Source organism: Elaeis guineensis, chromosome 14, assembly GCF_000442705.2.
Source record: "Elaeis guineensis isolate ETL-2024a chromosome 14, EG11, whole genome shotgun sequence".
NCBI classification, from domain to species: domain Eukaryota; kingdom Viridiplantae; phylum Streptophyta; class Magnoliopsida; order Arecales; family Arecaceae; genus Elaeis; species Elaeis guineensis.
In genome coordinates, this window is record NC_026006.2 from 44315991 (window position 1) to 44342753 (window position 26763).

General features: G+C 38.0%; 1 protein-coding gene across 1 annotated transcript; it reads left to right on the forward strand.

Moving 5' to 3' along the window:
- The first annotated feature begins 644 nt into the window (after positions 1-644).
- On the forward strand, positions 645-21255 carry LOC105057839 (uncharacterized). The gene is made up of 7 exons (XM_010940545.4): positions 645-1035; positions 3855-4054; positions 4557-5183; positions 6088-6238; positions 11093-11242; positions 16204-16370; positions 20653-21255. Exons 1-7 carry the CDS (start codon positions 720-722, stop codon positions 20755-20757), a joined length of 1716 nt encoding a protein of 571 aa, XP_010938847.1. The 5' UTR covers positions 645-719; the 3' UTR covers positions 20758-21255.
- Positions 21256-26763: the final 5508 nt, after the last annotated feature.

Sequence of the window (26763 nt, forward strand, 5' to 3'; positions counted from 1 at the left end):
TTTTAAAAAATAATCTGTAATTGTTCCCCAAATCATCATTACACTAAAGGTGAGATGCGTGTTTTATGGACGCGCTTCCAACCATGCTGCGCTATTGGTTGTAGATGGGCATGGATACATGCAAATTTTTTCTTATATATTACCACCCATGCAGACAGATACATGCATATCTGAAGCTTTTTTTATTCAAAATCATATTATAACTAACTGATTGAGCCTTAATTTTAATTTTCAGTCTTTTCTTTTAATGGTTGGATTTTTTTATTTCTTAATCCTCTGGTTTCGTTTATATTTAAAATAATTAAGTACTCCATTTTTGCTGTATACCAAATGACTAGACGTGGATCTGCCCAGTTATGTGCTGCAAGGGTCAAATCCCATGGGATGCTAGCCGTTCTAGTTTTCTTGTAGAGAAGATACAGTAGAAAGTGATGGGACGACTGGATGGGTGATATTAAACCATTTTTTCTTCTCCATGTGAATTGCGACATCTTAGTCTTTATCTTCGTTAGTCCAACCTCTCCCGCCACTCAAAAGCTGCCACGCGGTGGCCGCAATCGGAGACCTGCATCTCTCTCCAGCGCCACAAGAATAAAATAGTGATAAACACGTAAAATATCAGGCCGTCCCCTCCACACGAATACAACCCACCAAAACCACCCCCACCCCACCCCCCTCTCTCCGAGGTCCCAATTCGATGAGACAATTCCTCGACCGCCATGGAAGCTTGCGAGGCCTCGATCCCGTACACCCTGCTAGGCTTTCTTCTCCAGGAAGGCGGCGGCCGGCTGCCGGCTAGCTCCTGCCCCACCGCCGCCCCCGGCGGACAGGGCTTCTTGAAGGACTATGTGGCGAGGGGGACCAACGCCTTACTTTGGATCTCACTCATCTCCGTCACGTTCTTGCTGTTCCAAAAGCTCGCGAGGCTGGTGGAGTTCTGGGCCAAGGGAAACCGGATCGCGGGTCCGCCCTCTACCTCCTTCTTCGGCCACTCTAAGCTGATCGCTGGATGCGGATCTGGCGCAAATCTCACCGGTAGATCCGATTCTTTGCCTACGAATTTTTTGTCTGATGATTTAATTTGTGATTTTTTGTTCCAATCGAATGTTACCTTGAGTGTTGGTCAATTTGGAAAATAATAAACAGATGTGATTTGAACTCAGCAGACCTCTATACCAGACATTGAGATAAGTATGGTAGGTTATGCTATTAAATTAATTTCTTGTTTTGCTAATAATCCGAATTGTAGAGCATAATTCTACGTTTAAAAGACTTCTAACAGCCTTACAGGAAGAAAAAGGAAAAGAAGAAACCTATTCCATGATCTGTCTTGATTAAGAAAGAGAGTTGTAATATAAACAATTCATACAGAGGCTCTTGCTTATTCACTCGTGTTGTACCCATTAGTTCCTATTTAGGCCTCTGTCTGCCACTGTTGCCAGAATTTACGGATTCCTTGTACAAACTTTATTGGTGACAAGGTATGCCACACCGTACCGAGTCTGACGTTATAGGGCATACCATGCCAGTGCTGAATGGGTATGCGGTATGGGGGGCATACCGATACCAAGTATGCTGTCCAGGTGTACCAATATAGTAATAGGGTGGTACCAGTACAGGCCTGGTACCGAGACAGGATACCTTGATCAATGTTATCTAGGATGTCCTTTTATATTTCTGTGCATGACTATATCATCTTAGTTGCTTGTCCCCAACTTTACCTTAATTAGTGCAGTTCATCTTCCGCTAGTGTTTTCGTTCCTTGCGCTATCCATCTTGGTTTTAGTTATACATTAGCCTTAGATCAATAAAAGATGCTCCTGCGGTCATCAATCATGGTGTGCTATCTAGCACTCTTTGGTCTTCAGTGTTATGCTCATATATCATTCTCTAGACATCAATCTGGAAGGTTTTAAGTGCATTGGGAACTACATGAGAGATCTATCGAATGGAGTAAGAACATAGTTCAGCTTAATTTAAATTTTATCTATCAAACAATCTTTTTATTGCTGTTGTTGGATGATAAGCTGTTGCTATTTGCATCAGCCTGCAATCCTTCTTTTGGCAGCAGCTTGTAATTTCATTCTGATGATAATTTATACTATTTATGTATCTCAATTATTGGGTATAAGAAAATTATTAGATCATTTTGCATTTTCCTTGAATCCTTGTTTGCAGAATCTCTTTCAAATCATAATCAAATCAATCAAAAACTCGAACCGAGTTAACAAGTTATATCATATTTGTATCTTCATCTGGAATGTCCGTAATTTACTCCTAGCATCACAAGAACCTGGAGTCGGAAAAGTAGGATGTCATCTTCGTGGTGTCTCAACACAAATTGCTGATGAAAACTTACTATGTGATGAGGTTTCAAATCCCATGAGATGGGGCTATCTCAGTTTTTTCATGGAATAGGACACATCATCGTTCTGTCCTATCCTGATACTTAGGACAGAAGATGTCCCAAGATGTCCCGATTGGGATGGCCCGGACGTTAGTGGGATGGCCCTTCCCAACACATGAGATGATACTCCGTCCGGGTGTCCCACGGGATGGCCTGGGACCTGAATCGTTGCTATGTGATATCTGTGGATGTAACACTCACATGTTGGACCATTCTTATAACTAAACCTCTCGGACATTCCTTAGTTTGATAATGCAAGCAGAGATGATGTAAACATCTGTTGCAACAGAAAATTCCTAAAGATTTCAATCAATTGATGACAGTTATTTATGGGGACCATGAGAAGAGAGCTTCTTCTTCTACACTTGACCATCTCTAATAACTTTTAAATTATCAAGAGAAAATTACATATCTATTTTCCTTTTATAAATCAAAGGGAAACCTTTAGCAAATGCACAATGCAAAGCAATTATTTTCTTTACTGCCTAGATGCAATATTATTGTTTTCCACACATAGGTTCCTTTGAGAAAGTATCTTTGTTTACTTCAAATGAATTCTCTATAATATTGATATCCATGTCCTGTTGGTTGATATTAGTAAGAACCCTTTCTCTGATGGCAAAATAGCATGCTCTATGTTTGGTCAAATTGCAAAAGTCTAACTAGAAGATTATAGGACATTTGTCTTAGTGAGTCCATGCTTTGACATAACCGCAGAATTGGAATCCTTAATGCTCGAGAGATCAAATCAATTCTCAAGGCTTGAGAGATCAAATTAATGAAAAGGGTGGGTTGGTCCTTTCCCACCCAGGGTGGGAAGGAGGGGGTGTGTGTGCATGCGAATATTTATTCCTGATATTTGATTTTCAAAACTCAAAGAAGCAGGATATCGATCTTGCAATATAATTCATGAATTAGCAGGCACAGAGGCTACAGATCATGCCAATGGAACAGAGCCTGAATCAATTAAATCACTTTCTAGAAAAGTTAACCATCTGAGTTTACTGGAATAGAACTCCTTTCTGAACTTAAAAAACTACTGAATCCTTCTCTAAATGACCCAGGTTCATGCACTTGTCCTGCTCTGCGATTTGACTCATATACTGTCATAATGATCAAATTATATTAACCTTATAGAACAAAAATGTTGGGGGTTCTGTAACAGCTATGAAATGAGTACTTAATAGGCAGATTTTTATGTTAACTTGCTTTCAAGGAGTCTGCTAACTCATTTTTTTACTCAAAACAATCCTTTGTCGTAAAAAACATAAGCAGGTAGACTCAGGATCTAAGATATATACATATATAGGCCTAAACTCCTCTTTTGTCTATGTTCAACATTGACGACATCATATGAGCTTAAATGTGAAAGGTGAAATGTATAAACCTTTAAAATTTGCTTTTCTTAATTATATGCATTTCTAAAGCTAAATTATTGCATTGTCAGGTTACTTGTCCAAGTTGCATGAGAGTTATGGACCAATTGCAAGACTGTGGTTGGGTCCTACACAGCTCCTTGTGTCGGTGAAGGATACTACTCTGATAAAAGAGGTGCTCGTACAGGCTCAGGATAAATTACCATTGACTGGGAGGGCATTCCATTTGGCTTTTGGTCGATTAAACCTATTTGTTTCCTCCTTCAGAAAGGTATCTGTGAACTGCAAAACAGTACTTTTAGCTGTGGTTTTTTTTTTTTATTCCCCCCCCTCATCCCCTCCCTAATTGTTATACCACTCGGACATGTCAAACCATGAAAATTGTTTACTGATTGAGTTCCTTTAGCTACACAAATTCTTTTGTGATATTGACCAGAATTTCTTTAATAGTAAGGAAAACAATGGTTTGTTTATAGGAGGGCATTATGCCACTTATTCTCAGCTGGCAGGCCATTTCAACTGGTCCCTTGTTTGCTGGAAAGTTTTCATAATGTTCTCTTTCTGTCTCTATTTATTTTATTTTTGACGAGTTCTGTTATGTAAAATTAGAATACTTTTTCGTGGTAAATTTGTAAACTGTTATGCCATATCTTACAGGTTATGGTGGATGAGTGGATGCATATTTATGGCAATTAAAGTAGATAGTAATTGTTACCTAATAACCACGTACAAGACATGTTTTAATTTGATGACATTTGTTCACTTGGATGTAGGTACAAAAGAGAAGAGAATCTTTAGAAGTATACTTGAATGGAAAATTGGCTGAGAAAGCAAACATGATTTCTTGGAAGGTCATTGAATGTGTCATGGGCCGAGTTGATACTATTATGGCGAAAGGTATTCTTGATTGCAGATCTGTTTCACAGCATATGGCATTTTACACTCTTGGAGTTGCACTCTTTGGCGATGCATTCCTGGATTGGTCTGAGGCAGCTACATATGAGGAGCTCCTTATGATGATTGCTAAGGATGGTTGCTTCTGGGCTTCTTACAGAATCCCTCCCGTTTGGAGAAGAGGATACTGGAAGTATCGATCTTTGTGCATGAGATTGCGATGCCTAACACAAGACATTATTCAACACTCATTGGGCCAAATCAATAAAAATTCTTGTAAGAGAACTCCAGATACTGGGAGGGAAGATGGTGCAGAATCTACTTCTCTGGTGGACAATACGGTATCAAGAGGTCTCTTCCAGGAGGAAATAGAGGGAGATCTTATTTCAAAAGAAGAAGCATGTGCAAATATACTGGGTTTGATGTTCCACGGATGTTTAGCAACTGCTAGCTTGATTGGTAGCATTTTAACATGGCTTGTCTTGGAGCCAGAACTACAAGAAAAGGTAGATGTGTTTTCTTTCTTATCTCTTGCAAAGTATTTGCTCTCGATTTTTTTATGGCTTTTCTTCAAACCTTGTCATCTGAAAGCTGTGTAATGGACTGAATTGTAATTTTAAATAATAAGATAGCCCTGATAAGCAAAACATGGTTTTGAGTATTGTTGCCAATAATTAATTCAGGAAATGCAAATCTGCTTCTGCTTACCCGTCATCTCTGTGCAGTATGTACAATCAGCTACTAAAAAGAGTGTTGTTCTCGTGTGCCTCTTTTTATCCAATTCCAGTATTCATTTTTGGTCCAAGTTTCTAAGGTTCAAACGATGACCTTAAGTGGAAATGCTGAGTTCACATCCTATTCACTGCTACGTACCTCTTACTGTGAAATTCTTATCCATAGATTGATCGTATAAAGCACCTGAATTACAGGGGCAGCTCCTTTAAGGTCTTAAGCTTTTCTCCTTTTTCTCACTTGATTCTTTGTTTCTTGACTGCTCATTTTCTTTTCGTTAATAGCAACCTTGTTTCTTTTCCTTTTTATTTATAAGGCTTTTACAATCATGCTCTGCTTAAATCATGTAGTGTCTGATCTTCTCCCTGGCTTTGTTTCAATTGTAAGGTGACTTTGGTCCTCCACACTGATTGTAAATGAGTGGTGATATTTTTAGCGCTTTAGTAGTTTTCATTTTTCTTGGTGATAAAGCTCTTTTTAGGTTATGCTTTTGTATTGTTAATCTTTTCGACTTTTATCTATTGAATTGTTTAGACATTGGAAAGCAAGTTAAATATGGTTGGCCTATCTAATGAATTAATGTGTTGATGTCTGGTGATGTAATATTCAAAGATTTGTATCAAAATACTGGTTGTCAAGCTATAGTGTATGTTATCTCATTGTTCTTTTCTGCTGCAGTTATATTCAGAGATTGTTCGAGTATGGGGAAGAACTTCTAGGCCAGATTCACTTGAGGTGCAAAAGATGCATTTCTTATTGGCTACTGTTTATGAATCAGCTCGCCTTTTGCCAGCTGGACCTTTGCTTCAAAGATGCTCACTGAAACATGGTAACATTAATTCATCACCTTGAAACATTTATATAATGACAGATAATTGGCTATACTTCACAATTCAAATGATTTTGCACATTCTTTTTTTTATTTTTTTTTCTAAACCTTTATGCAGTTAAAGTCTACAACTTATGTATCATGATTTTGTTGTAGAAGTTATATTCAGTTAGGGATGATGGCACTCTTACAATCATGCATGCTACACAACTAAGTTTTTGAATCCTTACATAAATGCAATGCACATCATGTGGAACATATCAGTATGTTACATGAATTTGTGGAAATTATGTTTAAGGCTGCATTTTATGTTACATGTATGTATATGCTTATATACACAGAAAAAGGGTGTCTATCAGGGTATTGGGTAAATGCATTGCCTGTACCAGGCATTAATGTCCTTGACAATGTTCTCATGTGGCCACTTGGCTGTCAGACACCATAGCTTTAAAATTCCTTATGAATCTTTACTTACATAACTGAAATTAGATTTTACAATAACTCCTATTATATGTTTATAATGATGGAATTAAATCTTCTAACATGATCAAAGGTAATAAATTTGAAAAAGCAGACATCAAGCAAAAAAGGAAAAAAGAAAAAACATGCACCAACCATTTTACATAATATTTTGGCACCATTATTTTTCTATTCTTCATAAAATGGCAACAACTTCAATAGCAAACAACTATTATAAATTGATTCTTGGCTGATTGGCATTCTTTGCCATCGTCAGCCTTTTCAGCATCAGTCTGTCCCTATAGTTCAAGGAACGTAGATATCCATGAAGTTTGTTTTGCACCCTGCTCTTATTTATTCAGGGGATGTGAACTTTCCATTTGAGAGTGCCCTCCATGATCTTTCTTTTGTCATTGACTAATTTTTTGTTGTCTTACCATTTTTCCCTTCTTGTCCTCTTTGCGTAGCAGTATCATACTCCCCCCCATGAACATCTTTCTGCCAGTTAAAACAAATACTATTACTAGCTTTAACTTTTCTTTTGGATGGAAGTGAGAAAGCTATCATCATTTACTGAGTTACACAGGATATTATTTATAACATGAGTTATAATTTTCTTTCATCAAGAAAAAGTATGAGCTATAAATTTCATCAGTGATAACACATTAATCTTAATTAATCTTCTATAACTATAACTTGAGCTTGTAATCTCATATTAATAATATGTTTAAATCATTGCCTATAATAGTATCAATTAGAGGAATTTTAGATATAATTATATCTCCAGGTGATGATGTTACATTCTGCCAAAAAAATATAATCACTTGACGTAAAGTTTGCCTTGGTGGGTCTAGCCTGCCTATATGAGGATTGTCCAAGCAGCAATCTGGGAGAAATAGCTAGCCTCCACTTCAACTTCAGAGACATGCAATGCATGATTGCACGTCTTTTTTTATGTTTTTCATATCATTCATAAAACCAGTAGACATTCATAGTTATAAGTCGGAGAACTCACATCCTGAAAAGATGTTATTTCCTTCATCAGGATAAGTCTGTTATTGACTCAGATGAGTTTTAAATGATTGTTTAATCTGTTTTTAGTTTTCTCAAAATTCATTTCCATAAACTGGTGCCTTGTTCATGGCCTTTCAATAATCAGATTTATGTTTTAAATGGTATTGGCAGTTAATCCATATGGAAAGCTGGAGTAGATATATGCTACCTGTAACTAAATTTGTAGTCTTATCAGAATTGTCGTTTTATGGGATTTGGCTTCTGTTTTTCCATGCTGAGTTATGCAGTGCACACATATATACTGAGTTCAGACCATCTGGATGTTGAATCAAGGTTTAGTGCGATAGTGTTGTCTGATTCCATCATGCTGGATTCTTTTGCATATATGCTGATCATAGCATGCAGATGTTAAGTTGTAACACCCCGGCCCAAAATCAGCCACAGCCCAAACCAAAAAAAAAAAAGGAAAGAAACAGGGGAGAAGACTCCCGAAGGGAGTCTTCTTCCTCCGTTCACCGACTCCCAATCGGAGTCGGAGACAAGCTCCCTCCGACCCTATTTAAGGAGGAGATCCCTCCTCTCTCCTTTCCATCAAAAATCTCGGGGCAAAACGGCGGCAATCGTCGGAAATTTCTCACGGAGACCCATCACTGTGACGTCCAATTTCTCGCCGGAAAAGCTTCGTCGGCGACGGAGGTAAGCCTCCTCCCCTTCCTCTCTCCTTCCCCTTCCTTCCCGTGCCGATGTGCACGCTTGCCGGCGACCGGAGTCGTCGGATTTTGTTGCGAAAAAAATCCTTATTTTTGCCGTTTTCCGTCGCCGGTGGTCACCGCCGACCACCGGTTTGGCCGCCTCTTGCCGTCGGATCATCTCTCCTTTGGCCGCCGACCATCCCCGCACCGACTGCGCCGTCGGCCGGCCAACCAAGGAGGGGATCAAAGATCCCCTGTTTTGGTCAAAAATAAGCCACGGGAAGAAAAGAAAAGAAGAAGGAAGAAGAAGAAGAAAAGAAAAGAAAAGAAAAGGGAAAAAGAAAAAGAAAAGAAAAAGGAAAAAAAGAAAAAGAAAAGAAAAAAAAAGGAAAAAGAGAGAAAAAAAATAAAAATAAAATAAAATAAAAAAGAAGAAGAAGAGAGAAAAATTTTCTCTCTCCTCTCTCTATCTTCTCTCTCCAGTTTCTCTCTCTAGATTCTCTCTCTATTTTTTCTCTCTAGATCTTTCTCTCTTTTTGTGAATTTTATCTCTCTAGAATCTTTCTACTCTCTCTCTGATTACATCACAGACCCTAGGATAAATTTGAAATAAAAATATAATGATTTGAGATTGCTCCGAAATTCATGCGGTAGATCTGATCCCAGTCCGATTTTATTTGAAATTTGTAACACTTGATTCATATTGAGTCACCCTGATAGGACCTTTGATGATCTCGATCATGATTGCCTCATCGAAAGAATACGAAGATTCTCTCTCCACTTTCTCTCTCTACTTTCTCTCTCTAGAATTTTCTTTCTCTTCATGAATTTTCTCTCTCTAAAAGTCTTATGGATCAGTGGAGGATCCAGATACTTAGATAAATCCTAATTTTGATTAATCCTAAGAGAGGTCCTCGACTAGTGTTATTAAGATCAATTATCGGTAATTTTCTCTATATATGATTTTTATATTTGATCAGGGTTTTGAAGAGATGATTGTCTGCATATAATATCGAGTGGAATATTTTGTTAAAGAAATTTATAAGTAAAAAAAAAGAACATTGATTTCTGTGCTTGGATCAGTCATCGGTAAAGGTAAGAATCTCTGTACATGATCATCATTATATATGTTATTTTACTGTTGGTTTTATCTCCTTGATTTTGCAACGTTGGATTTGAGATCGATGAATTTGTTATATCTGGGACATTGTTATTTATTTATATGATTTTGAGCATGAGTATGCTATATCAATACATATGTATCAGCGATTGATGGCATGATTATGTGTATGACATATTTATTTCACTGTAAAAGATGAATTGATTAATGAAGTTAAATATCATAATTTCATGAATATGAAAAGAAAGAGAATTATGGTTTGGACTGGCCTTGTCATGTGGAATAGCTTGCCAGGAGCTTATGCCTGGGACAGCCCCCACAGGCTTATGTGTGGAAGAATATGATCCGAGAAAGATCATGAAGAATTTGATCCGAGAAAGATCATGAATGATTTGATCCGAGAAAGATCATGGCCACTTTGATCCGAGAAAGATCATGAATATTTCGATCCGAGGAAGATCACAGAAATCGATCCGAATAAAAGATCGTCGCATGATCCTGGTAGTCCAAAGCCAAAGCCAAAGCCAAAGCTAAAGCTAAAGCAAAAAAGAAAGGATTAAAGATGATGTGATAATAGAAGAAAATAGAAAGATAAGACATGAAACAATCGTTGAATAAAATTGTTTCACTTATTTAACATATGATGATGCATCTCTTTTGATAAAATAGATAATCTATAAATGTTTGCAGTATTTTGGACAGTGAACATCGACTTTTATGTGTTATTGCCTATCATTATTTTTAGATTATATTATTATATTGGTGTGATATGGAAATTCTTACTGGGCTGTAAAGCTCACACCCCTTCATTTTCTTTTTCTTCTTAGAGTTACAAGATGTCCATGGTTGGCTATGGTATGGATTGTGAGTGAGCGGATGCATAGATAGAGTACCGTTGATACCTGATCAGAGGATTGAAGGAATGTTAATTGTAATTATGCAAGTTTTATGAATTATTATTGAAATTAAATATTATGGTTGATAAGATTGTAATGATTTAATTTGGCCTTGCATATTCTTTAGGGCTTGCTCTAAGGAGTGTGCGGCCATCACGTATCCGACCCGGGTGTTGGGTTCGGGGCGTGACATAAGTACACCCAAAAGGCCTTGGGAAATTGAGGTTCACTTCCTAGATTGACTGCCATTTTATATTTAGGCCCCCTTGATGGAAGTTTTAACTCCTAATCTATATTTAGATGGCCATTTTGTGGTTAATCCCTGGTTCCTGTGTTAGTGTGTACACAACAATTATATACAAATGCAGGCATAACTGTGTGGCAAGACATGCCTAACTATGTGCAAAGGAGTAAATGTAAAATGCTAATTGTGTCAGGACTAAACATAAAATCGCAGTCCAACAAAGGACCAGGTGTTAAGTTCTGCATTATTTGCTTCTTGGTTATTAACTTTTCTCTGTGGCTCTATTCTTTTTCATCAATATTTTGCTGATTTAAGCTCTTGGATATTTTATATCTAACACTAGAGTGCTGCATGAGTTTGATGCTATTATTACTTGCCCCTTGTATGGTGACCCTGTCACATTTGTAATATTGTCCTCCTTGTTTACAGACTTGACTCTTAATTCTGGTGTGACTGTACCAGCGGGAGCAATTCTTGTTGTTCCTTTACAGCTGGTGCAGATGGATGTCTCTATATGGGGTAAGGATGCTGGCCACTTGAATCCACATCGTTTCTTGTCCAAGGCTATTGACCATGGAGGTAGCCCTCTTCCTTCCCCCCACCACCCCCCTCCCTCCTCCCTCCGAGTTGTGCTTCCGTTGTATCCTTTGGTGATTCATTTTTTGTTGCCCTTTAACATTTGCAATAATATAATGTTTCTCATGGTGGTTGTTACTATGTATTCTTTCATGCTATAAGCATATGTTTTAACATGAATTTAATGGACTGAGATCACATTAGCTTTTGATAGCTTATTTGCTAAGCTCGTTTCTTACAATAAATGTAACTTATTGAGGCAAGAGATATGGAACCATACATGCATCTAAACTGTATTTGCTTCTGGTATCTTGAAGATTTTTCTTGATTCCATGAGGGAATTTTCTACTTCTGATGTGAACATTTCAACTCAGTTATCTTTTAAAGTTCCTTAAAGCTTGAGTTCTGATCTTTGATACTATGGAGCTCATTGAACTGGAGTTACCAGAATTACTTCTGATTCTCTATTTCAAGGATCTCTATATGAATAAAATGGGTGTCTTCATAGTTTAATGACAGTTCATATGAAAGGCAGTTCTTGCCAGTTATTGCTCCAATGTGTTGTTTCTAACTTTGCCCTTCTATTGATATACTAGTCTTCATAGTATTGTTTCTGATGTTGCCCTTCTATCAATATGCTCCAAGGTGAAAAGTACAACTAATTTTGGTCCTAAAGGAAGTTGTTGTTTTGTTATTTTGTTTTTTCATCAATGTGAATTTGATTTCTAATTTAACTGCTGACTTTTCTCTTTCCACATTGTAAGAAAGTTTGTTCTGAAATTGCATGCTAGTTTTGCTGCAAAGCCTATCTGGGTTTGCTGTTCCACTCTTTGTGAAGTGTTACCATCAAATTGGCAACTCATTATCTCATAACCTCTGATTGCTATTAACTCACATTCTCAGACCCTTCAACTGCAATTGCAGATGATGTATATCTGTATATCCACACACACACACACACACACACACACACACACACACACACACACACACAAATACATACAAAGATACATATATCAGTGAAGTCGAATGAACATTTTTTGACTCGCTTATCTAGACTACTACTAGTAGAGTAGAAAAAATATGTTAAAGCTATGCATTTAAAATGAGAGAAAAGGAATTATACTACGAATAGAAGTACATCAATCTAGGCATTCTCTACAGTCGGCTTGACTCCCATTATCCATGCAGTTGCATTACTTTTTCATCAAGTATTTAGTTTCCTGCTACTGAAAACTAAACATAGCTTACACAGTTGGCTGACAAATTAATAATTGAATTAAATATGGGAATGTATGGCTTCGATGATTCATGAACCAAGTATCCAGATAATAAAAAAGTGTGTGACTTATCCATATCAGTTAATTTGTTTGTAAGTGCATTCATTATTGGGATGATGTTGTATCTGCCAAAATATTGAGGAATGCACCTTCAACTTTTTTGAGAATTACATAGAATGGAGATGCCCTTACTATGGCAAATACTGAACTCCAATTTAAAATTTCAATTCTTAATCAAAAGATGAATTTAATGATTTCATGAAATTTTTAGCATCATCTTTGGAGTTGTATGAATTACGACTTAGTTTGTAAGAATTTAAATCTTTGATTAGTAGGGGAACTTATTAGACTCCTTGTTCACTCTCATATATGTAAGGGGAATTCTGATTTGCAAGTTAAAATTCATTGAGTGTTTCCATGTATGTATTAACCAAAGAGGAACTTAATACAATGCCCTTGCCTAGCATTCACCTTGTGTTAAAGAACTAGAGAAATCTTAAACCATGTCCAATGTTGTCATGATGCAAGATATCTTTATAGAGAATATTTTTATATATAAATAGCATGCATTGCTGAAATCCCTATGGTGGATGAGAAAGAATTTCATGGTTGGCAGCATCAAGGATGACAATCTCGTTGGTGTTCTTATTTGGTTCTTGCCTTCGTGGAAAAGTTTAATTACAAAAATAAATAAACAAGTGCTCCCCAACTCTTTGTATAAATGATTTCGTGTGGTTAGACAGGAAGATCATTCTATTTGAACATGACTCTCACTCATCTATTAAGGCAAAATCAAAATAAGGTTTAGACGCTGCTAGTTTCACCACTACTGCATACATACATCTGATGGTACCTTATTATTTAAAGGAAGCCTATTGGAAAACTAAAAATCAGTGCAGTTTAGGTTTATTCAATGGTAGCCTATTGGTAATTTTTGGTGTTAGTTTTAGATTCAAATTTATGCTTCGTGTGCTGCGGTCCTGCTTAGACATATGTAACATTGGAAAATTTCTGAAGTCATTACGATTTAATTTTGTGCAGATCGGGTGTCTTCTGTAGAGGAATCTGTGAGAAACTGAGTTTTGCATTATAGAGAAGGTCTGGAGAGACTAGATGTTATTTACTTGAGAAGGCCATATGTGGTCTTCTGCTAGGCACCAAGAAGCATGATAAAGTGTTATTTACTTGATTTAGATTTTCTTTGCATGAGTGATCTTTCCATATAGGACTTCTGCTGTAAGTTTCCTTTTTTAATTAGAAGTTTTGTTGATCCAAATTGTTTTTAGTTCAAAGTGTTTGATAATATATGTTAGGCCACAACATGGACCATCTAAAACATGTTACATGTTAGGCTCCATTAGAAAAGAAGAAAAATATTCATCTTTTCTACCTATTTTTTTTTTTTTAAAGGACATAGGCGATGAGTAGAGGTTTTAATCTTTTTAAATCTTTCTAAGATATTTTTTTTCATTTCCTATGCTAAATATGTGAATAATTTTAATAAATTTATATAGGTGTTTCCAATTTTCACAATTGTACATTTTTTTATCAATCATTTCACACTTTTGTTTCTCATGTTATATCTTGCACTTGTTTCCCAACATGGCAACTCTATTTCTTACAATTCTCTAATTTTGATAATTTCTCTATACTTTTCTTTGTTTTTTATAATTATCCATACAAATTTAACTAAAGTTTTCCTCTAAGCATGTTTCATTTTATTTCATTTATATAAATCATCAAAGCAAAGAAAAAAAACATTTAAGCATATTTAACATTGTTGCATTTTATTAATTCATCTAATCTAGAAGAAACATTTAAGCATATTTCATTCTATTTCATTTGGATAACCAATCTAACAAAGAAGAAAAAGATCAATCCAAATTAAAAACCCATTTCTTCCATTGTTTCCTCTTAATATTTCACTTTATTTCGAAAAGGAGGGAGAAACTCATTTAAGTAAGAAAAATAAGAAGATGAACTATCCTGTTTGATTAGTGAAGATACATCAAGGTTGCAAATTGACCACATTGTTTTAAAAATGGGATGCTACAGCTGCTATAGCACTTTCAGCCTAAGAACGCTATGCTATGCATCACTGTGGTGCCATATGGCACATGAGTATGAAGTGGCTGATATTTTGGTTGAAAACCCACGATAGCAGCCATCATACTGTGTGTTCAAAGTGGGTGATTTATTCTATAGCAGACTGGACAACTTTCCAATTGGAGCGGTCCGACAATCAGCTAGTCCAAGAGGATGTTTAAAGCATGGACCGGTTTAGTTATGTCATGCCCATGTTCAGATGGAGCATGGAAGAGACAGTGGCAGAGGGAGAAGGAGAAATGGAGTGTATTGTATGATTATGGACATCTTTCTTCTATGGCGGATGTTATCTGATTGCAGACGTCTTTAGCGAGTGATGTTCTTATGTTTGGTGGATAATGATATTGCTCATTAGATCGTGGACCTTTACATTATACAAAATGATAAATGTTGAGATATATTACGATAATACGTAGAAGATGTCTTAGAGTTTTTCTTGGTTTTCTTCATTTTTTACATGATGTCGATGTAAGGTCAATAACAATATCTTTGATATTTAATAAGAAAATATTTATATACTCTAACAGCCTGCTTTGGGTATGTAGCACTTGCTGTTCGCTATTTGCTATGAAACCCGCTGGCTGTTAATGTGCCTGCTATCCGCTTTTTAATGCATTGATTTTCTAGTACAATAACTTAGACAAAAATTATATAGATTAGTGCATTAGACTCAGATGAACGTGATTTGAATAATATTGAACACATATTAAACATTAAATACAAATACTTGCTAAAAAAAGGAGTAAAAGAACAGGAGTTTCAGTTGTTTTCATCTGAAACTCTTGAAACTGGTGGCCGAAACTGAATTTTTTGATTAGTTTGAGATCTATCCCAGTTGAAGCACATTTCAACCAAAACTTTATACCTCTTACCAAAACCGAGACTTAAACCAAGTTCTGAAATCTTGTGGAATGCTGCATATTGTTGTTTAAGATGTTCTTATTCTTGTGTTGAAAGCTATGTTCATTTCTCATGCCGAAAGCTATGTTCATTTCTCTCTCCTTTTTCTATACATCAACATTTTGTTCTTCTTAGTAGTATAATATTTCTGTGGCTTTTAAGTGGTTGCATTTTTGTATCATTGTTTTCTGAGATTTTTCACCATTTGAGGATTATCTTATTAAGATTTTCTATGAACAAAGAAGCTATTGCCAATTTGCTTGATGCTAAATGTTGCACCTAATGAGAACAACCACTAGTCACCTGTATTAATTGCTTTGATTAAATAAGCATTGAGCACTAGTTATGGGCATGACGAGGTTGATTTCTTTTACCAATAGCTTGAAGAATTGTGTTTATTTCTGATAGGTTTGCTTAGTCAGATGCTTCCTAGTATATCAAAGCAATATTATGTGATATATTTTTGATTTATTTACTCAGGTTTAATATAACATGCATTTTGGCTCCTTCAATGTTATGATATGTGCATGTTAGTTCCTAATACTTACATCTCCCATCAAAGGAAATGGAATTTATTCCATTTTTCATTCCTCTGAAGCATTTCTTTAAGATATTTTTGTTATTGTTTTCAATATCTGTCACAAAATGAAATTTCCTTCTCTTTTTCTCCAATTGCAGGCACATCTGAGGAACATGAGAAGTATGAAGAGTGCCCCTTTATAAGTGAACCAAATAAAAGTGCTGCATTTCTTCCTTTTGGGTCTGGTGCACGAGCATGCATTGGGCAAAAGTTTGCAATTCATGGAATATCAACATTACTTGCATCTTTACTTCAAAACTATGAGGTGGGCATTATGTTTGTTTGATTCTTCTATATCAACTTTAATACTTTGCTTAAAGATGGCATGATTACTATTGTTCTAATGTACTCTTGTACGCATATTTTACAGAGCTTGGTGCTATTAATTATTTGGTTGGTATGATTGTTAGTATGGATTTAAAAGAAAACATATTTTAAGTTTAAAAGCTGACACATCCATATAGTTCTTTAAGCAATATCCAAGAATCAAGGTTCCAAATCGGTATTGGAGGTCGTACTAGCCAATGATTTGTTTGGCATGGTATGGGTTCGTACTGAGTTATTTCGAGGTGTACCAAAATAGAAAGAATCGGAGAGAGAGAGAGAGGGAGAGGGCTCGAACAATGCCAAATCATCATTGTCGAGGTAGAGAGAGGGAGAGGGAGCAAAGGAGGGAGGAAGGGGGTCATAGAGAGGCCAAGAGAGAAAGTGCTCTAAGAGGAGACTTACCTGGCCAATTGAGGAAGGAGAGTATTAAGGTTTTGAATGGGACAAACGAAGTGAAAACGCCAAATTGGAAAAAAGATGAAGCAAAGGACTGGATGAGCTTTTCATGTCGAATCAAACCCTCGAACCATGCTGGTAACTGGCTCATCCAATTCGGTTGCCCCTAATTGGATGATTCAGCACATTTCAAGCAAACTGTGCCAGGAATTGTACGTTGCACGTCCTCCAAGGGTAAGCCTTTAGGGGACAGATGCCAACCAATTGAGCTAACAATTGTTGGCTAAATCAGTTAATATTTGTAATGCCATGATAATTCTTCCTTTTTTTTTTTTTTTTTTATGAGATGGTCATATGAGATAGGTGCTTATGCCATTATACACATTCATTTTTGGGATGGCAGATGGATCAGCATAAGATTCTAGGGTAGCTAATGCGCTAACCCATAGCCCTTATAAGTGAAATTCATTTGCTATAGTTTGTTTGCAGATAAAAATTTAAGGTCTTCCATATATTATTGTTGAATAGTTATGCGGACATTTTGAAAGGTATTTGATAAAAGATTTTGATTTTTTAAAAAAAACATCTAAAATGAGGGCTACCTTATTATCATAATGGTGGTTTTCTTTCTTTGGATAGGTAACAAGCTATTTAATTAATTATGTTGAAAATAAAACGTGAAAAGTAAAACTTGATATATGGGATTGGACCTATGGAACCTCAGCACAAAGAAGGCTGATGGCTTGCAAAGGCTAGTTTACAAAGGTGAAGGATAATGGGGCCTAGAAGAAGAAATAGGCCTGCAGCTTTTGCCGCTTGCTGAGCAGAAGGTAATTGGATTTTTTTTTTTTGTTTTTTGATTGTCTTTGAGGGAAATTAGGGATGCATCAGCAGCCTAATTTGAGGATACATTTCTATGTATTTTATATCTGTGACATTTTTTTCCTTTTTCCTTTGTGTTTTGTGAACTTAAATTACAATGTATGTAGAAACTAGCCTTGCTAGGATGCTAGCGGCATAAGGAAGCATGTTGGCCGGACTATTTGGAGAAAAGAAAAGGAAAGAAAATCCGCATATTCTTCCCTCATCTTTCATCTTTATTCTCCTCCGTTTCTTTCCCTTGCCATTAAGCTTAAATTTATGCTGCTTGCAACTACTGACAACTGATCTCCATTTTCTCCTGAAAGCTCCTAACCTGTATCCTTATACCTAACAAATTCAAAGCCTCATCTTTACCCACTATTGTACAATCTTTAGAAACTAGAGGTCTGCCTTTATCTTGTCTTTTCTTTCCAACTAAGAAGCTCAGATACTTCAAACCACATGTTGTGTGCGTATTAGATATGCATCGGATACTTCTTGGATGCCTATTTGATACTTGTATTGAGTATCCTATTGTTAAAATTGAAGAGAAAAGACACTCTAAATGCTTCCCACGTACAACCGAATACCTCCAAAAATGAAGAGGGCATCTTGTTTTATTTTTAGTGTTAATCTTTTAATTGTGAATGATCAATTTTGGACTCTGATATTAATATTAAAATATGAAGTATTTATTTGGGTCTATGGATTTGAACAATGACCAAGTAATTAGCTTGTAAAACATGATGGTAATGTATGAAGTATGGAATGTGGACTATATTATTTCTGATAGTCTGCTATTTTTTGTAGGTATTTTTTACATGCATATACCCATATGTGTATATAGCCACAATATGCATGTATGTATGTATATATATATATAAAATACATCTATTTCTTGAAGTATCCTAGTTGTATCATGCCTTACTTTTTCAAGATTTGCCATTTGACATATTCATATTATGTTGCATTTGTATCCTGTATTCATTCTCATGCTTCAAAGCCTTCCATATATTCAATCAGATCTGACATCAGCCCTTGCATGATGGCCTAGCTAACTAAATACATCACCTGTGGGAATTCCTTGACAATGTGGTCTTATTGAAGCCTAGCTTCGATGAATGTTTACTAGGAATTGCATTTGGTATCATTTCTTTTAGGTTGACTGGCTTATTTCTTTTGTCCCCCAAAATACCCAAGTTTTAAGGTGCTATTACGCAAACGTTACAAACATTCCAAGGGTCTTTTCAGTTGCTTGATATTTGGAACTAGTGTTTGGAACTTGTTGACCTGGCGCAACCTGCTCTAGTGGCTGGGTCATGGTTGAACCACAGTTCATCTGTGTTTGGACCAATCACCTAACATTTCTCTCCACCGAGTCCAGGAATCTCATGAGAGTTGCACTGTGGTTATTGCGAGATCCATCTCCAAGCTAGCAGGAGAGATTTGAGAGCTCTCTCTCTCTCTCTCTCCCTGCCTCCCCCCAACTTGTCCTAGAATTATATCGTTTCAAAGTTTGAACTATATGAAGATGAGATTCACTGCTTAAGTTTATTAATTTCAAAATCGAACTCTTGGTTCATTTGATCTCCATCCGAAAGAAAAAGAACCTCTCAACTGCACTTTGTCCTGCATCCGTAGATCTCAGAATATGGTGAAGCATCTGGTCCCCATAATTCGCTGCATGTTTGCAGCATCGATGGAGAGGAGATGGGTGATTGGCATACCTTTGGATTGTGTCAAATGATTTGTGCACGTTTTCATGATTAGGAAAGTTAGATGAAGATCAATTAACACCATATTACAAGAACCTCATCATTTATTTATTTTTAGACTAAAGAGCTTGAGAGTCTGGAGGTGTCTATAGTTACAGTCTGGTAAATACGATCCTTCATGATATTTAGAGAATGGTAAATGAACCAAACATTTACTACAATTGCATGCTTGAGAACATGAACTTAAATATTGGGTGTATCAGCTAATTTTGGCTGGCACATACTGTACCAAACCAAATATTGGTACTTGGCATCCATCCCCCACACCCACCCTCTTCCAACTCCCACACGTGCGCGCACTTAAAAAAAAAAAAAAAAAAAAAGAAAAAAGGAGGAAGAAGAAAAGAAAAGAAAAAAATAAGAAAGAAAAAGAAAAGAAAAGGCAAATGAGATTTATGATTATGGTGAAACCTTTCCAAACTGTGGCTTGAACTGCCTATAACACAGTACCGGTTGATACCAGAGAGTTTTTTCATGCCTGTTTTCCTGTTTTGGTACTAATAGGTACTTCGCAGTGGTACAGTATGTACTCTGCTACCTGTCAGCAAGCAGTACATGGCCAAATTACATGATATTTGAAACTTTGCTTGTAATTTTAGATTAATTTTTGGAGGGACATCTCAGATTTGAATGACAAAGAATGGACTACATACATCAATACATTCTTTTCTTAAAGAAACAAGCACTGCATGTTTTGTGACCAAAGTCGGTACAGATTCATAATGTTATGAGTTAAAAGTCAAAAACAAACTATGTTTTCATATATAGCGCATGTTATTAATCTTTCCTTGTCTTTTGATAATTGCATGTTACAACTAGCATTTTGTTCATAATTTTGGTGTGTTTGTATGTACAAATGCATAAGTTATGCACGTGTTTCATTAATTTTTTGCACGTGGCATGAAATTGATTCTCAAAATTGCCTGATGCATAATTGGCTTTTGTCATTTGCCTGATTGAAAATATTCTCTATAAGTTAGCGCATGACATGCTGCTGAGTACCTTTAGCTGTAAAATAGGGGACTTGAGATCAAGAGGTGGTTCACAAATAATTTCTGTTTACGTTTAACTAATTCTTTCTGTAAGCTGAAATCATACCTTGTAACGAATTACAATATCATATTCAAGTTTGGCAAAGTTGTACAATGCCTTGTAATAAATTAACTTAAATAATTGTATATATTGCAGATAAGACTAAAGCCTGGCTTTGAGAACAACTCCAAGCCCACAGTGCATGATTGCGTTCTTCAGCTTCAGACAAGCCCAAGGGTTGTCTTTGTGAGAAGAAATTAGTGATACCAGAAAAAATAAAGGTGGATGATATGGGTCCTTTTTTACCGGTGTTAGATAAAAATTACCCAGTATAATAACTTGAGTGACCTATGGATGGATATGTTGATGATGAATGAAAAGGCACTTAACTAGGTTCAAGTGTTTTTCCTCCCAGTTTTTAACAGCTCCGGTGATCTCCGCCAATCCTTTTTTAGCACGTTGGAAGCACTTGGGAGCTGTTAACTTAATGGAGCTGTGTGCATTATATACTTTTCTTCTTTTCTTCTCTTTTCTTTTCTTTTTTTTTTTCCTCCACTGGAGTTTGTTGTACTTCTGCTAATTGTATACTTAATAGTGAGGGGGCAGTATCATAAGACTAAATAAAACAAATTTAAGAAACAAACAAAATTGTGGCTTCATATTGTTGTTAGTATTTTCTGTTGTACATCAAAATTGGGAGCTACATGCTTCTTTTATCCTTGCAATTCTGTGGATCTCTCCACTATATTAGAGAACAAACTTGCAGTTGGATGTCTGACCATTGTTGATTTGATGCATCTCCCTTGTCTTGGCTTCTCTCTTTTTTCTCTTGAAGAGAATAATGTGTATCAATGAAAAGTAGAAATGCTTTATGTGTACCAAAAAAAAAAAAAGAAAAGAAAAAGGTAGAAATGCTTTATAAAGATCATGAGTCTTCATGGCACATCCATCCATCTTCATATACATTTGGCGAGTAACATGAGAATTATGGGTAACTTAGGATAGGAATGGACAATAGCAACAGTATTCTCTAGGAGTTGCATAAAAGACCGAGCTGTTTTCAAGCTTTTCCTTCTCCAAATAATTCTTATAATTATTCTCGAAAAACAAATCCGTTCGGATCTATTCAATCACTCATGAGGTGCGCATGGATTTATTCTTGTCATTTTTACGCTCATTGTCATATAACTAAATATGTCAATATATTAAAATCGTATGTCCATTATTTTTTTTTTTTACTTATTTAAATTTTTTAAACTTTTGAAGAGGTTATTTTTTTTTTCGATTTGAAATATTCTAGTTAGATGTTTCTCAATGCCAAACATGTCACCATGAAGTCGGAATGAACCAAAGCAGAAAAATTTTTGGTGCTGCACGTAGGACACTGTCGATGTACGTCCATATATTCTAATTCACATGTTGGGTGTATGTCTGATCAGGACACCATCTTTCAAGATCTTTTTAGTACCATGCAATGCAGCAGGAAGAAAGAAGAAACAAAACAAAATAATCAAAATACGTGGATCAGCCACGAAAGGACTCGCCTCCACGGAACATGCAAACTTCACTATGAAAAAGAAAATTTATAAAAGGAGATCTCACTCTCAACTCTTGTACACCCAATTCTCTCCCTCTAGAAGTTTTCCTCTCAAAAGCTCTCTCTCTCTTGAAAGACCCCCTGAACCCCTGAAGTGTCTGGCGACCGCTGTCCAGGAGCCTCCTGCTTCTTCTCTCTCAGCAATGCACGCTTCTTCCTCAGTTCCGTACGGCGTCCACAGTGCAAAATCAAACCCCACACCTTCTCTGTTGCCTCACAAGGCTTTTAAAGGGCTTAAACAGGGTTTAGATTAGGTTTAGGAGTCCTTAATCAATCCAAATCACGTCCCAGACCGTTGGATCAAGATCGGGAGTCACCTGGGCCCTCTGATCGCACTCCGATCCATGAAATAGTGCCGTGGACCGCGAAAAATGTGTGGGAAACGCCCACGCGGTCCACAGGCCCACCCGTGGACCGCCCGATCCACAGTGGATCGGAGAACAGGACCTAGGCAGGGCGCCTGGGCCGGCCCGCACGCCCGGCTGGGCCGCGCGCCTAGGTTGTGCGTCCCGCGCGTTGGCCCAGCCTGGGCCGCACGCCGCCGCCTGCGGCCGCGCCACCGCCGCTCCGCCGGCCAGCCGCTGGCCGCCGACGGTCCTCCACCGCCTCGAGTTTCGTGCTGACTTTAAAAGCTAGTATCTTCTCTGTCGGAGCTCCGTTTCGAGTTTCGTGCCGACTTTAAAAGCTAGTATCTTCTCGTTGGACTCCGTTTTTCATCGCGAACCTCACTGTGGGCTCAATGTGAGCTGAATCTCGAGACGTCAAATCCTAACAATCTCCACCTCGACTCGATATTCGACCTCCTCCAAACTCAAGAGCTTCTTGATCTCCTCGCCCCCATGCCTTGGGACAATCGCCTGCTGATCATGGATGGGCAAACATCGGAGTCGAGTCAGGCTGCTCGATCCCATCTCCGTCGTATGCTGTGCTCCTCCTGACCTGAGACCTGCTCGGGGCATCATCTTGCGGCAATAGGAATCTTACCTTGAGACGTCGCCTCTCATCCTCCCGAGTCTCCTGTCTCGTGCCTGATCCGCCTCCTGGAGCTCCACCTCGCTCTGGACTCCACCTGGCTCTCGAAGCCCCACCTCGCATTGGGCTCCCCGCCAGGTAATAATGTCCTCTGCTCCCCTTCTTCCCCTCCAGCACAATCCTATCGCCGCATAGCACCCTCAGGATTCCTCCACCAGCTACCGTCCTATAGCCTCTCGAATCCAGTCTGCTAAGTGAGATAAGATTCCGCTTGAAATCGGATATGTATCGGACCTCCCCCAATCTCCTCACTGCACCGTCATGTGTCCTCCAGCTGACCGTCCCAATGCCTCTGATCGCACAGCTCGATCCATCCGACAGATATACAGTACCCTCATTGTTCTCCAGAGAGTCAAACTGCTCCTCTCTGCAACATACATGATAGGGGCATGCAGAATCTAATATCCACTGCTGGAAAAAAGTAGATATCTCGTCAGATATCTCCAGGATATTTCCATCTGAATTGCTGCCGGCCGTCGCTACAGCAGCCACCATCCGATTTTTCAGTTGAGGGCAATCTCTGGCTAGATGCCCCAACTCCTCATACCGGTAACACCTGATTTTGCTCAAGTCCCTCCTGGACTTGGACCGCTCTCGTTGCGATCTTCTATCGCTCTGTCTACCGCCTCTTGCTCCTCCAGAAGCCACCAAAGCTGAGCTACCGCCACCTGAGCTCGAAGCTGGGTTCTCCCTCCTGAGAACCTCATTCTGGAGTATCGCTGCGGTGACCTCATCCATCTTGATAGTGCTTTTCCCCACTAAAAGAGCAGTCACCAAGGACTCGTACAAAGGGGAAAGCGACGCCAGCAAAACCAGCGCCCTGGTCTTCTCCTCAACATTCTCGCCAATGCTGAGGAGATCGGTGAGGATTTTCTGAAAGTGGCTTAAATGCTCCTGCACGCTCTGTCCTTCAGTCATCCGCAGTTGGTAGAACTGCCTCCAGAGGAAAAGAGTATTGGTGAGAGACTTCGTCATATACAGCTCCTCGAGCTTCGACCACAGCACCGTCGGAGAAGTCTCGCTCAGCACATGGATCATCACCTCATCCGTCAGGTACATGCGGATGGTGCTCACCGCCTGCATCTGTAGACGTTTTCAATCCCGCACCTCTATGGTGGTCAGCTTCTCATCGCACAAGAGAGCATCGATCAACCCCTGTTGGATGAGCACGTCCTTCACCCTTGCCTGCCACAAGGAGAAATTGCTCTTACCATCAAACTTGTTAATCTCCATCTTGATTGTTCCTGTCTTCTCCATCTTCAGTCTTGCTCACCACTACTGCAATCTGCGTTCTTGTACCGCCTTGCTCTGATACCACTTGTTGGGTGTATGTCTGGCCAGGACACCACCTCCCAAGATCTTTTCAGTACCACGCGATACAGCAGGAAGAAAGAAGAAACAAAACAAAACAATCAAAATACGTGGATCAGCCACAAAAGGGCTAGCCTCCACGGGGCATGCAAACTTAACTATGAAAAAGAAAATTTTACAAGAGGAGATCTTATCCTCAATCCTTGTACACTCAATTCTCTCTCTCTAGAAGTTTCTCTCTCAAAAGCTCTCTCTCTCTTGGAAGACCCCCTGAACCCCTAAAGTGTCTGGCGATCGCTGTCCAGGAGCCTCCTGCTCCTTCTCTCTCAGCAATGCGTGCTTCTTCCTCGGTTCCGTACGGCGTCCACAGTGCAAAACCAAACCCCACATCTTCTCTGTTGCCTCACAGGGCTTTTAAAGGGCTTAAACAGGGTTTAGATTAGGTTTAGGAGTCTTTAATCAATCCAAATCACGTCCCAGACCGTCGGATCAAGACCGGGAGTCACCTGGGCCCTCCGATCGCTCTCCAGTCTACGAAATAGTATCGTGGACTGCGAAAAATGCCCACGCGGTCGACAGGCCCACCCATGGACCGACTGATCCACGGTGGACTAGAGAACAGGGCCCAGGCAGGGCGCTTGGGCCGGCCCGCGCGCACGGGCCTGGGCCGCGCCCGTGCGCCCGCCTGGGCTGTGCAGCCGGCTGGGCTGTGCGCCTGGGTCGCACGTCTCTCGTGTTGGCCCCGCCTGGGCCGCACGCCGCCGCCTACGGCTGCACCGCCGCCGCTCCGCCGACCGCCGGCGGTCCTCCACCACTTCGGGTTTCATACCGACTTCAAAAGCTCGAATATTCTCCGTCCAAGCTCCATTTCGGGTGATCTTGATCTCGTTGGACTCTGTTTTTCACCGCGAACCTCATTGTGGGCTCAACGTGGGCTGAATCTTGAGGCATCAAATTCTAACATCACACTTATTGAACAAAAAAACCCTCGCTAATCGACGTTTACCAAGACAAACCATGCGTTCTAATCATGCCCGGTTGAGCCAGCCTTCCGTACCACCATGTTCGCATATGAAAATTTTTTTGTGTGCCGCTGCATCGCTTTAAATTATTGATCCATATAGTTATCATTTTCTAATGCACATTTAATGCATGTAATTTTATTTTTTTATTTAAAAATTTTGAATAATGAAAATATTCTTATATTTTAGAAAAAATTATGACATCATGTGATATATTATGACTTCTTGCACGCAGGATGTCATAATATGGTCCAAAAAATTATGACATTTTGTAGCATATTATGACATCCTGTGTCAAATTATAATTTTCTGCATGCAAAATGTCATAATATAGTCCAGGATATCATAATCAAGGAGTATTTTTGTCCAACTATCTTCCAATGCACATTTAATGCCCGCAGTTCTTTTTTTCGTTTAAAAATTTTGAATGATAAAAATATTTTTATTTTTTGAAAAAAAAAATTATGATTTCCTGCATGCAAGATGTCATAATATTTTTCAAAAAGTAGAGGTACTTTCCTCATTTAAAATTTTTAAATAAAAAAAAATTATCGATATGAAATACATATTGAAAAATGGTGACTACATGGACTAATCATATAAAGCGGCACACTCCACGTCAGATTTTCTACACTGTCTGTGGTGCACAAAGAATTTCTCATTCATATATTGACAGCAAAGTCAGAATGCGAGTCCATTTGACCATCTCCTCTACTTTAGGGCCTGTTCTTTTGCAGATAAAAAATTTATCTGGAGATGTATATTTTTCTAGATAAATATTTTTCAGATAATATTTAGATAGAAAAATAATTTACTTATATTTTTTTATGCATGAAAAAGTAACTTCGAAATCAATTATCAATGTTCTTTTGTACTACTATTTTCTTAAATAAGTTACTAAAATTTATTCATTTTTTTGATAATACACTTTATGCATTTTAGATTTAGAAAAAGTAGACGACTGAGTTATTAGGTATTAAATGATGAAAATATTAGATATGAGATTGAGGTATTTTATAAATAATATTAAATATCTACTTTTCTTGCTGATGAGAAAATAAGTTAGCCACTCCTATTAGATAGATAAGATTTTTTTTTCATTTCATGAATAAATACTACCTATAAAAAATAACTTATCTATCTTAAAAAGCATAAGAATATAGATAAGTTAGTGAATAAAAAAATTAATTAATTTTTTTATAATATTTATACATTAAAGAACGGGCCACCGGGGCTACCGTTGCATTTTTACAAGGCAACCCATATATCTAATTTCCTACACCGTTTTTTTTTTGGGGGGGGGGG

Bases quoted from the DNA above. Each gene is read 5' to 3' on its own strand.
- LOC105057839 (XM_010940545.4), top strand. From the start codon at position 720: ATGGAAGCTTGCGAGGCCTCGATCCCGTACACCCTGCTAGGCTTTCTT. The intron at 4,055-4,556 runs GTATCTGTGAAC...ACTTGGATGTAG, and splicing joins TTGTTTCCTCCTTCAGAAAG to GTACAAAAGAGAAGAGAATC. The intron at 5,184-6,087 runs GTAGATGTGTTT...TTTCTGCTGCAG, and splicing joins AGCCAGAACTACAAGAAAAG to TTATATTCAGAGATTGTTCG.